We start from the raw sequence: 12,987 nt of genomic DNA, 5'->3' as shown, positions 1-12,987 counted from the left end.
CCCAGAAAAATAATCCTAACCTGTGCAAGATCACACAGCTACTAAATTGTGGCATTATTTGAATCTTAGTTCTTCTACATTTAAAAGTCTCTAAATATTCCATCTTTCTAAAATGCCCATAAGAGATATTTTTTAAAACGTGTCTGTAAGTAAAAGCCAGCCCTCTTTGATTAGAGACTACTAGATATCCCAAGATGTTTTAGGGAGAGGGATTAGAACCTTCTAGAGCCTCCCTCTCTTCCCCTAAGTAGCTGGGGGAAAAAAAAACTGCTTGATGTAATTTGAAGGAGATGAAAGTTCTCCTAGACTCATCCTTCAGAGTTGGAAACAGTCTGCATGATCAGATAGTCCAAACTGCTCATTTCACAGATGAGAAAAATGAGGCCCAGGGAGGTCACATGTCTTGCCCAAGGTCATGCAGCTGGCTAGTGGCAGAGCAGAACAAGAGCACACGTGGTTTCTCACAGTGTATGACTCTCTTTACAACCCCCACTGCCTCCCGAGGACCTGCGAGGGCCTGGGGGAAATCGGGGGCAGTGTGGGGGGCTGCCCTGTTGGCTGACAGGAGGCAGAGTTTACACTGTCTCGTTGCACAGGCAGTTTCTGATATGTCCCCAAAGCGCTCATGAAGAACCCATCCTAGGCACAGCACTGAGCAGGGCCGTGCGAGAGAACTACCTCCCATCTCTGTTCTTTATGATCTACGGCTCACCAGTGCCATGACCCATATAAACAGGACAAACAGTGGAAAAATGGCATTAACACCGCACATGAAAACGAGTAGGTTTCCTTTCTTGCTTTTCTTTCTTTTCATCATGTGCAAACCCAGAAGTGCTTTTCAGAGGACGCTGTGTAACCCGGTAGAGCAGCAGTGATGCTTGACTGGCTAAGCAGGTTTAGGAAGTCGTGTTTGGGAGGAGACGCCTCCAGGAGAAGCAGATGACACTTCATGCTGATCCTGGAAAATTTCACACAGAGTAAAAAAATTTTTAATTAGCAATCTGGACCTAAATCTGTTCCTGGATGCTGCTCTCCAGGCATCAAGCCGTTCAGTGACACAGGTGCCCACTAAGCCACGACTGTCTGTCTGTCCCTGCACACACTCACACTTTCCCATTCCATCCGGGGTGTTCTCTATTCCTGACAGAGTCTCTTTCCTTTCTGACACTTGTTTTGGTCACACTCTTCCCTCAGGCCCTGCCTAAGGTCGAAACCTCCTAGAATCTATTCCAGACCACTTCAGCCTGCTAATCACTCCTTTTTCTGGAATCTAAGATTAATATCCTCCTGCAGTTAGCACTTAGTTACCCAGCTCATACTTGGTTTAGACTAACCCCTTTATGTATATATTCTGTCTCCTAAACTGGAATTAAGCCACTCTAAGTAAGGGACAGATCTAGTTCCCCCTGTGAATTCCAAATTCCTTCCCAGCACAGAGCCATGTGAGCAGCAGGCACTCGATAAACCTTGGATATTGATGATGATGACAGTGATGATGATAATGATGATGGAGGAGAAGGAGAAGAGGAGAAAGATGGAAAATAAATTCTACTCGAGTAGAATGGTCACAGAAACCTACAGAACAAATTGGATTACTATAGAGATCAAACTCCAGGCCAAAGGAAAATGGTAGAAATAATTAAATTTATGTCTGTGAAACTTCTGCCTGCCACATTTGTCACATCTGGTTTCATAGGCTTTTTTATCAGTATTAAAGGCAAGGCAAAACTGTCTCTCTTATTCCCTTCTTTGAGGAGACTGCTGTGATGTTTACTTTTATGTGTCAACTTAACTGGCCCACGTGATGCCCAGCCACTTGATCAAACATTATTTTGGGAGTTTCTGGATGAGATTAGCATTTGAACAGACTGAGTAGAGCAGATTGCCCTCCCTAATGTGGGTGGCCCTCATCCAATCAGTAGAACAAAAGGCTGAGTGAGAGGGAACAACTACAGCCTGTCTGCTGAGCTGGGACATCGGTGTTTTTCTGCCTTGGAACTTGAACTGAAAAATCAACTCTTCTTGTGGTAAGATTTGAGGGGAATTTTGTGTGTCCCACCTCCATCAGCCCAAATTCTCACTCCTTTGACAGAAATATTCCTTTGGGTTAATACGTCATGTGACCAGGAGAGTCCATTTAGGAAGCAAATAACCACAGGAGAAGATCTATTATGTTAATATCCTGGCATGGATTCATTCTCAGATGCCTCTTTGAAAGTAGAAAGCAAAGGAATGAGATGGGACACAGTTCCATTTAAGCTGAGGCAGAGGGAGAAGTACTGGGTACTGTCTGGGTAGGACCAGCCCACGTGGGACACAGCCTTGGGAAGTCCTATACAGTCAGACATCAGTAAAGGCCGGAGGGACAGGGTGCACATGGAGGACAGGGGATAGGGAGGGGTAAGGAAACAGGTCTTGAAAGAAGTCTAGAAAAGGTCAGAGTCCTAAAAGGGGGTGACATTTTGTCAACTGCACACTTGTGTTTCATGCTGGCTCTGTTCCTGTTACTCCAGGCCTGAGACCAGATATTCTTATCAGCTGTCTCCTCCCTGGGCCTCTCCCATCTCCCTCGTGATCTCTCACTAAACCCTCTGTTTTAAATTTCATGTTGCTTGAAGCCTGCTTTTTTCTGGTTCCCAAAGCTGCAATTCTGCCACAGGCCCTGAGGGTCACACCAGGACTGCGCTCCACCTTTCAGCCTGAATCCACCCTCAGGGATCTCTCCAGCTTCGAGAATCGTCTCCTTCTAGTGTGTGACAAGAGATTCTCACATATTGAGGTATGTGGGGTAACTATTCGGGTTCAAAACTGATTCGGCTTGAAAAAGCCTGACTTATGGCCTATCAAACATACATTGTACATCTGCTTAACCATTAAAGTAAAGAATGCATTCTCTTAAGACAAGAATGCACACTTCCCCTCCTACGCCCTATTGGTAACGCCTAGATTAGTCCCTTTCCTGACATCACGGTCACGTTGACCTGCCAGTTTGCAATTGAATACCTCTTTGAAATTTTGATGAAAATGTGTCCTGGGTGTGTTTAATGTATGTTCTTTGTTCTAAAAAGATATAAGACTGTAGTGAAAACCATGCTTCTCCGCAATGCTTTCTAAGGCCTTCCCAGGTTATCATCCTCACTCTGGCTGAAGTAAAACTCACCTTATTTCTCTTATCTATAGAATGGTTATTGGTTATTTTGTGTCAACATGTGGATTATCCCAACACTCCCTTTCCCCAAAGCCTCCTGTGGCTTCGAAGTGATGCACAAATAAATGAAACTCCTGGATCTCCCTTAACAGACTCCCAACCTGTTCCTTATCTAAGGTCCTTTTTAGTAATAACTAACATCCCTACAGTGAATTAGTTTATTGAAATGTTATCATTAACTATAATTTGGCTGTCACCCCAATGTTCAACTGAAACTGCTCAGTCAAAAATCACCAATGTCCTTTATTAGTTAATAAAGGTCTTTATTGGTCAAAGCCAATAAACACATTTCATTTATTGTCTCAGTGTCCTCTTTGCTGCCAATGGCATTACTCAACACACCCTCACTTTTGTTACTCTCTCCTGCCTAACTTTCCATGTTACTACTCCATGCTGGTTCTCCACCATATTGCTATTGCTCAGCATCCCTTCTCCTCGCCTTGGTAACTTCCCTCACCTCCCTGAATAGAGTGGGTACATGACCCAGGTGGGCCAATCCAAATACCAAATCTCTCTGTCCTCAGTGATTGGTTCAGAGATAAGTCACATGTCCCAAATTAGGCCAATCAGTGTTTTTCACCAGGACTATCTAAATGAAGCTGGTTGGGAATATCTGTAATCGGTCGGTTTTGCTGTGTAACAAATACTCTCAAAATCTTGGTGGCTTATAACAACCAATATTTGTTTTCTTGCTCATGAGTCTACAGGCCAGAGGTGGCAAGGATTGGCTTTAGGTGTGCTTCACAGGTTTCTTCATTCTCTCAGGACTAGTGGGCCACTAGCATGGCTACTTGGGCCATACCCTTCTCAGGGTGGAGCACAGGAGCACAGAGCAAGCAGAAACACGAGATACCTTTTAAAGTCTTGGCCCAGAGCTGTCACATTGTCTTTCTATCCACTTTTCCAAAGGAAGCCATGTGGCCAAACCCAGCATCAATGGGAAGATGCTTCTGGTGGGAGGATTGCAGTCACTCAGCAATGGGAGGGACTGTATAATGCAAATAGCCCTGCATGCAGGGGCATGAAGAACTGGGAACAATAACCAATCTGCTACATTCCCTTTACCTTTTTGAACCCAGGCTCTAAAGATGGACACCAGGAGCTGCTGTGGCCATGTCTCTGTCATGGACTAGGGGCCTCGAGAAACTCAAAGGTGGGTTTGGAAGCAATTAACTGTTTTTCCAGGTTGTTTCTTTTCCTTGTGGGTGTTAAGGAGATGTAACCTCCTTAATTCAGCCATCCTGAAACTGACTAAGCCAGGATGTAACCACCAGCCGCCCAGAAACTGATCAAGGCTCACTGCCAGAGCCATGCCCATGACCTTTGCCTTATCTTTAATGTAAAGATCTCTCCAGGAGGAGCTTAGGCCTCATTATGTGGAAGCATGTTCTTCAACAGAGCCTGTGCAAGCAAATACCCACCTCTCCTTTTTGAATATTCATTCCCCAACCAAATAAAAGTTCCTGCTTTCCTTTGTTCAGGGATGCCATGACTTTGGAAATGATTTCTCATGGCCTCCTATTTGCTGCAAATACACTTTACTTTGTGAGACATCTTCCACTGGTGTAGAGTCTTATTTCACTCACCAGGAGGCGAGCCCACTTGGTTCAGTATCACCCCCGCCACGTGAAGCTGACCTAAGGATGAAGCCCATACCCAAAACTCAGGTTCCTGGATCCAGTGGTCAGGCTCCACCCCTGCCTTCCCAGGTTTTAGTCATGAGTAATTGAATTTCCCTTTGAATTGGGATCCTGTCGTTCACATGCCAAGAGGCCTAGCAAATATACTCTTATCTCTCAAGTGCTCCTTGTTGGCCTCGTGTATCGCACTTAGCTCTTCTCTCTCTAGAACAGGGACCAGCCACCTATTTCTGTAAATAGTTTTGTTGGAACACACCACACCTATTTATTTACATAACGTCCATGGCTGCTTTCACACTACAATGGCAGAGTTAAATAGTTATAATAGAGACCACATAGTCCATAAAATCTAAAATATTTACTATCTGGCTCTTTACAGCGAAAGTTTTCTGAGCCCTACTCCAAAAGATGGAGGCCACGTACTCTCCCTGGATAGTCTCATCCACCTGCATGCTGATGACTCCTAAATCTATTTTCCTGGCCCTGACCTCACCCCTGCATCTTAGGACAATTCTGCACATTGTTTTCTGCTTGCATGCCCCACAATCTCCTCAAATTCAATGAGTCTCCAACTCAAACTGAACTCATCTTTTTCCTCTAAACAGGCGTCTCTTTCTGATTCCTCACCTCAGTAATGATGCTGCCTTTGCACCCAGTAGCCCAAGCTAAAACACATCTTAGACCCTTCCTTCTCCATCCTCCCCTGCCCCATCAACGTGCTGTGCCGGTTTTACTTCTAAATATTTTTTAAATCTCTCTCCTTCTCTCTAGCCTTTCTCATATACCCTCATTTGAGCCATTGCAGTTTCTTAACTTGTCTAACTCTGGTATTTCTCCACTTAAACCATCCCTGCCCTTCCAGCAGGGGTTATTTTACAGTACCAATCTTGTCCTGCTGCTCCCTTATCCAAAGTGACTCAATGTTTCCCATTAAGAGTAAAGTCCAACCTTGATAACCCAACACACAAAACCCTAAATTTCCTGGCCCTGCTGGTCCCTCTATCTATATTTTAGGGTATGTCTCACCTCCCCCGAGACTAATGTGGAAACGTACATACTATGCTGTTTCTTGCCTCTGGCCTTTGATTATGCTGTTCCAGCCTTGTTTACCCCCTACCTCCCTTCTTCATTTGGCTAACTCATCCTTCAGGATTCAAAACAGTCATCACCTACTTCTAAGTAGTCTTCTCAGGCTGCACCTGCCTTCCCAAGCTGAGCTGAGTGCATCTTCTTTGTTCTCTCCCAGCTCCCGTGCTGAAGTTAACTGAGTCCACCTGTTCACCTGACTGTCCGCTCACTTCATTGTAAGCTCCCAGACACAGAGCCCATGCTTGATTCATCCTTGTGTCTTTGGCTCCTGGCACAAAGTAAGAGTTTGGTGAATTGAACTGAATTACAAGGTGTTTTTCACTCACCTTACCCATCACTGAATGTTTACAACAGTCTTTGAGATAAATGTTATTATTCCCACTTTATGAATTAGGAAACTGAATCTCAGAGAATTTGTCCAAAGCCACACAGCTGATAAGGAGCAGAAGAAGCAGAATGTACAGAGTGGTTATATACCATCTTGGAACAAGGAACATACATCAAATATGACAACAATATTCCTTTTACTATAGTCACGAGATGCTTTGCTAGCACAGCAGGTGAGTGGTCGCAAGATGAGCGCAGCAGGTCAGCGGTCAGCAGGTCAGTGGTCATGAGATGAGCTCAGTAGTTCAGTGATTAATCCTTAGTTTCTGGGAAGAAATGCTTATCTATAAAGAAATGCTGATATGGGGGAAGGCAACATCTCTATCTTTAAGGGCATCATTCTCTGCTTTGGGACACTGTAAATGTTTCAAGCAGATGTGCAATGCATGCTCTACAGGCCACATCAGGCCGTTCTGGAAGAACAAGGTCAGGCCGAATTAGTTTTAAACCAAATAGCTTCCTCATATACTCCAATATATCCTATTGATTTTCATTTATACATCCTCATCTCAAAGCAAATAAGCAGTGGAGTCAGGATTTGAACCCAGATAGTGTGCCTTTAGCATCTGTACTTTAATGATGGTTCAAACTGCCTGTTGTAGAAATTGTCTCATGTTATTCTGAAATATTTAAAGTTTACCTTTCTCCTTAAAGCATCTAATCTGTAGTTGGCTTTTGTATATGATTTGAGCTACCTGAATTAATCTTTACCCTAATAACTACCTTAGCCTTTTAGGTACTCATCATTAGTGAAACTAGTGTTGACCGGTTCATGCTAAAGATAAATTAAAAAAAATAAAACTACTTTGTGGATGCTGCAGGCAGGTGATCCAAGGCAAGGTGGGCAAAATGTAACCCTGTTCCCTAAGTTTACAGTGAAGTTCAGCTTCAAATGATGTGGCAGCAGAAGAGAATTCCTTGAATTAACTGAGGAAGACAGACCTCTACCATTTCAGCGCTGAGGACAGGAGGTTGATCAAGGGCTTCTGGCATCCTGTAAAGGGAACAGCATACCCCCTGAAGAAACCCCACAAGTGGCAGAAGCCATCACAAAGCCCTGCACAGCCTCCAGTTCCACCTACACTGCTGGTACCAAAATAGCTCACACGGCATTCCTACCCCCTCCTTTTGAACTGTGTGGGAAGGAACACTGGTCACGATTCTCTGTTTCAACCACCTCACACGCTAGGACAGCCTCGGAAACTGCAGTGGCATCTTGGGATCTGGAGAACAGCATGTCACAGGTTACACATCATACGTATTCTGCACCAAGTGCCGTGTTCCTCCAAAATTAGAGGTTTTTAAACAGATGCAAAGAAACTGAAAATGATTTTTAAGTTAAAAAGTAAAATGGAAATGAGTTAAGTGTAGCAGAGTGTGGGGGCCAGATCATAAAGGGTCTCATATGCCAGGCTTAAAAAGTGTGAACTTTATTGTGTCAGCGGGGAGGTGTAGAAGCATTTTAAACAGGAAAGTAACACGATCCGTTTATTATTTTGCTTGTTAGAGACTATATGACTAGTTACAATCTGGCAGATAGAGTATACTAAAGTATGATTGTGCCAGGCTCTGCTGGTGGTGCCCTCCCACCCCATCCTGGTTCTTCCTTGCCAGCAGATGTCACCTCCCACTCTGAAGGCTGGAAATGCCCAAGAATCACTTTCCCAGCCTCCTTTGCAGGTAGAACCTGGGCATGTGACCCAGTCCTGGCTAATGGGACCTGAGAAGCAAGGCCACTGGGAGGATTCTGGAAAAGGTTTTCCTCTCTAATAAAAAGATGCATAAGAGGAAATGCCCCACCTCTTTTCTAAATGTGATCATGTTTGCATGTAATGCCTGGAGCTACCACCATGAAAAGCGACAAGGCCAATACCTTAGGGATGGCAGAGCAGTAAGTTGGAAGTGACGACATCATAGAACCACACAGAGCCACATTTTCTCTGGAGACAACAGACACTTATTGGTTAAGCATTTTTATTTGGATATTCTGTTACTTGTACCCTAAAGCATCTCAACTGAAAGAGGCATTAATAAAGTCACCAGCAAAAATTAATGTGATGTGATAGAAAATATTTTAAAAAGATACTTCCTTCAGATATTTATTTGAAATAAATGAGCCTCTTAAAATTGGGAATAGTGAGCTACCATGTTAACTGTTCACTGGACATTTTGGGTGCTCAAGCAAGAAACTATACAGCTTGTGAGATGACATGTCTTGTTTTTTCTCTATCTGAAATGATTTTTTTCTCTTTCTTCTCTCGTTCGCACATTTCCCCGTTCCTCCTTAGGCAGCAATTCTCTTTTCTTGAAGGTCTCTGTTTCATGAAGTCTGGCAGTCAAAGCACATTATATAAGAAGAATCTCAGCATTGTGTAAACAAAAGAATTGCAAGTTCCAGCGCTTCAGGCAACAACATAGAACCATAGAATTCTCAAGGTGAGAGACACCCCACAGATCATTTGTAGTAACACAGTAGAATTTGAATACAGGTGAAACTAGAACATCCGGTTACATTTCATTAAGACCATTTAACAATTATCTCCCATCCCAAATTCTTATATCCAGTAGCTGGCAACTTTTCAGCAATTTCTTCTGGTTCCATTAGAAGGAAACCACATCCAAATACACATTGGGGTCCTCCAGCTACCACCGGGGATTCCTCCTTTCATTCCGGGGATATTTACTAAGGATCTATCAAGTGTTGGCACTGAGATTTAATCGATCCCGTGTTGCTTACAATATTTTCAGGAACTCGTGACTTTTCCATATGCAAACAATTTTAAAAATACAAGTGAGAAACACTACCTATGTGATAGAGAGCTGGGATTGCCAGGTGCACACGGGGCGAAGGTCGCTGCTTTGGGTTAGCTACTGTCTTTTCTCTCCCATTCACTTGAACAAATATTGACTAAGCGGCCGCTGGGGCTGGAAGGGCATTTGGAGATGATCCCACACTTGTCCTGGCAGGTGCGGACAGGGCCGCAGCCCGGCGCGGTGATTTGCCCTGGGCAGTCTGGCCGGTGAGGACGCTGTGCACCAGGCCAGGCGGCAGGGAGGATGCGGAGCGAGCAGGGCCGGCCCGGGAGGCCTCAGAGCGCGGCGCTCCGCGCGGGCACCTGGCGCTGCACCTGCGGCCGCGCGCGGGCGGGAGCCAGGTGGCCTCGGCGCGCCCGCCTCGCCGGGCACCAAGCAGGAAGTGGCTGCGGCGCGGCCCGGGCGCGGCGTCCGCAGGGCGCGCCTCCTCCGCGGCGCCTCGCGGTGCAGCCCGGCCTGGAGGCGGCCGGAGCCCGAGCCCGAGCGCCGCGAGCGAGACCTAATGGCGGCGCTGGCGCCCGGGGGCCCCGGGGACGCCGCCTCGGCCGCCCTGGACGAGCTGTCCCGCAACTTCACGTACGGGGCGCTGGGCTTCGGCAACGGCTCCCTGTCGGGCGCGTGGTACCGCAGGAACCAGGTAAGGGCCGGCCGCCCCCGCCGCCCGGTGGGGACGGGGGTGGGGCCGCCCTCCTGCCAACTCGCAGAGAGACACCGGCTGTCCCAGTGGGACGAGCTGACGTGATGTTTCCGCGATAAGTACCCCTCGCTTGGAAGAGCGGGGGTACCCCCGGTCTTCCTCTCCTGGGTATCGTCACTGGGAGTGGGTCGCATAGGTCTGCGGTTCTGACCTCTGTGGGGTCATTCCTGAGCCTCTTGGTCCCGAACAGCCCTCCCTCTCCAGCTGGAATCCGCCTTCTCATGTAAAGATTCTAGGAGTGTGCGGTGAATCTCCTCCACCCGTATTCTCCCCAGGATCATTTTACAGTTAAAAAATAAATAAGTGACACCTTGTTCTCAGAAGTAGGGAATTCATTAAGGGCAACCAAATGTCACCTCGGCGCAGAGCATCTGCGTGTGTGTGTGTATGTCCTCGTGTGTCCAGTGTCTCTGCACGGCGCTCCATTTCCGTGTGAGGAACAATGATATTCTCAGGTTGCACTTGCCAGACTCTCTCCTTTCTCACTGGCCCTTTGGGAAAACATCGTCAGCCTAAACAACGCCAGTTTACGTTGGAAATACACGTTTAACGAGATCAAAGGGGATTGGAGCTGCCCATTTATTTTTGGCTTGCTTTAAGATGAGAAAAAAGAGCTCTGGCGAGCCCTTCCTCTAGCCGCATTTATATTCTTTACAGTGGGGCAAGTGATGGCAATATGGTGGATGCCAGGCTTCCTCCTGGTTTCGTTAAGTGTGTCACTTTGTTCTTGTTCTTTAACAAAGCCATAGGTCTTTTTATTTTACAACAATATAATCAAAATATTTATTGTTGTTGGTCTAAATCGGGAGGTTTAACCAATGACCAAAGGTCTAGAATCTTTGAAATCCTATGCTTGAAAAGTATTTTAAATGTTAGCTTCTGAAATGTTAAAATTTTTTTTTCAAAAATTTAACACAGAAGATCATTTATTTATATAAAGACAAAAGAAGCATGTTCACCTTATTAGTTTTCAACACAGGAGAGAGTATTGCTTTAAGTGTTTTACCACAAAACATACTGAAATAGGAAAAGTGAGGAGAGACAGAGCCTCTTGATCACTGTAACCTATTCCATTTCTCCTTCCTTCCACCCAGAGGAGTTACAAAGAAAAGAATTACTTTATATGGGAAGTTCTTTGAGTATATCTGTTATACCATGCTTATGCTAGTATGTGTTATAAGCATATTATAATATGCTTTTGCTAGAAGCACTCCCAATAAAAGTTTAAGAATGAATTTTTCTCTTTTGGTAAAGAAATTAAAGGGTTGGTAGATGTGACCTACCATGACATCCTCCAAAACAGGAGAAAACATTGTTTTCACAGTGGAAACCTCTATAGTCATTAGTTTTCTTTAACATTTCCTGGAATTCAAGATTGTCTTGGCTCTCTGACACCAAACAGATTATCATGTGACATAAATGTGAGGACTTAACTTTGTTTGCAAGGCTTAACTTGTCTTTGACAGTATATATTTGTACGGGTTAGAAAGGGTGTATCCAGAACATGCTAATGGAAATTACTCAGCTGACATCTGAACTATAGCTAGTTTGAGGTAAGACTGTATCAACTTTTCCCATTATTGCTCAAATTTAGGCAGTCTTATTAGACTGTGGTATTTTATCCTTTGAGTAATGCATTTGTTTTTAAGCAAATGTAGAAATTGATTTTCTTAATTCGTTCAGCAAACATTTTATTGAGTGCGTCTAGTGCTGGCCAGGCCTGTAAAAATAAAATGGAATCTAATTTTTCTTTTCTTTTTTGACACTAACCGAATATAGATGGCTGAAAATGGGAGTGGCTCCGGAAAAACAAAGTGTGAGATATAAGTTTAGGACTCCCACACTCAAGATTAGCCTTGGTTGCTGGATAGCCAGGGTTTAATGAGTTTTATCACAACTGAAATATTTGGACAGTGTCTGTTTGCTGATAGCTCAGCTCTCTGTGTCTTTCCAAGTAATAACCATCAGATGTGATAAATTAACCTTACTCATAGAAAAAGACCAACTCCCCTGAAATACTTTCATGTAATAGATGGATATTTAACAGTGACTTCTTAGAATCAGTGTTGTCTAAGACAAAGATGTGAGTGCTTCTAGAGGAGGAAATCGCAAAGCGAGTAGAAAGTAGTATTTCAGTGCGGAAAATGTTTTGGGGAGCCAGGGAAGTGAGGCCTGTGCTCCTTTTGCATCACTCAGGATCTGCTCATAAAAGTGTAGATGCAGTAGATTTCTGCAACGGTGTTTTCTTTGTTTGATCCACAAGTTTTCAGTATAAAAGAATAATGTTTCTAAGATGGTTGTTGAGCTCCCTGCTCTGTACAAAGCACCGTGGGGGATGTTCAACATAGTCTTCAGACCCAAACCCTTCCTTCTAGAAATGTTATTAGGTATTTGGGGAAATGAGCTATGCAGCTAACTCTGAAACAAGGCAGTATGTGGTAAGTGTCATGTGAGTTATATGAAGGCCTATGGAAATTCAGAGCAAGGTGGCTTTTAGCCGGGCCATCAGGGATGCTTTGTGGAGAGGTGGTACTTGAGCTGACACTTAGAGACGGACAGTTTCACTGATGGGAGTGCACAGGTGGAGGGCATTCCAAGAAGGGGAAAAGTCTGGGAACCAAGGAGCAGCCCACGTGGCCTGGGGAGGTGCCCGTCTGAACATTTTTGTCCCTAGAGTAGAAGTCAGTGGCCGTACTGGTTGCAGTGGAAGATGGAGACTGATTGTTAAGGTGGAAATATAGTTTGGAGTCTTAGATATAGTCACCGATTGCCTTGAAGGACTGGTTAAGTTTGGACTTTTATCTTGTAGACAATTGGGAGCTGCTGAAGGTTTTTCGAGCAGGGAGTGCAAGAATCAAAGCAAATTAAGTAAAAGAAATTTAAATTAGGGTTAGCAGGAAGCAGAAGCCTCAAACTAGCCAGCTGTGGCCTAAATCCAGCCCATAGATGTATCTTGTTTGACCTGCAGAGAGGTTTAAAAAATGTTTACTACATTGCCAACATTTAAAAATGAGTAGATTATATATAAAGTTTCAAGTTTCCATGATCTCTTTAAATATGAAAAGTTCTACAGCACTTGGCGCTCTTTCCCACATGTAAGTGTGAGCTGGAGTTCACAGTTTAGAACAGCTGTGCTCCCCACCTAAGCCCCT

The 12,987-nt window shown here is 44.6% G+C and overlaps 1 protein-coding gene and 1 long non-coding RNA gene across 5 annotated transcripts in view; both read left to right on the top strand.

Moving 5' to 3' along the window:
- Positions 1-2,641: 2,641 nt before the first annotated feature.
- On the top strand, positions 2,642-8,377 carry LOC131419510 (uncharacterized). Its single transcript, XR_009223269.1, has 5 exons — positions 2,642-2,779; positions 4,288-4,361; positions 6,095-6,215; positions 6,332-6,497; positions 7,194-8,377. It is a non-coding gene; the product is annotated as an uncharacterized LOC131419510 (long non-coding RNA).
- An 884-nt stretch (positions 8,378-9,261) lies between these two features.
- Positions 9,262-12,987, top strand: part of NIPAL2 (NIPA like domain containing 2) — a 70,209-nt gene continuing 66,483 nt past the window's right edge. The window contains exon 1 of one of the 4 annotated variants that reach the window (XM_058564693.1): positions 9,262-9,775. In XM_058564693.1, the coding sequence (XP_058420676.1) occupies positions 9,382-9,775 (394 nt within the window). In that variant the 5' untranslated portion in view covers positions 9,262-9,381. The remainder of the gene's footprint in view (positions 9,776-12,987) is intronic. The other 3 variants (XM_058564695.1, XM_058564694.1, XM_058564696.1) reach the window with 3 other exon arrangements.

Source organism: Diceros bicornis, chromosome 21 (assembly GCF_020826845.1).
Source record: "Diceros bicornis minor isolate mBicDic1 chromosome 21, mDicBic1.mat.cur, whole genome shotgun sequence".
In the NCBI taxonomy this organism is placed as follows: Eukaryota; Metazoa; Chordata; class Mammalia; order Perissodactyla; family Rhinocerotidae; genus Diceros; species Diceros bicornis.
Note: the sequence above shows the minus strand (reverse complement) of the source record. Positions and strands in the feature narration are given on the sequence as shown.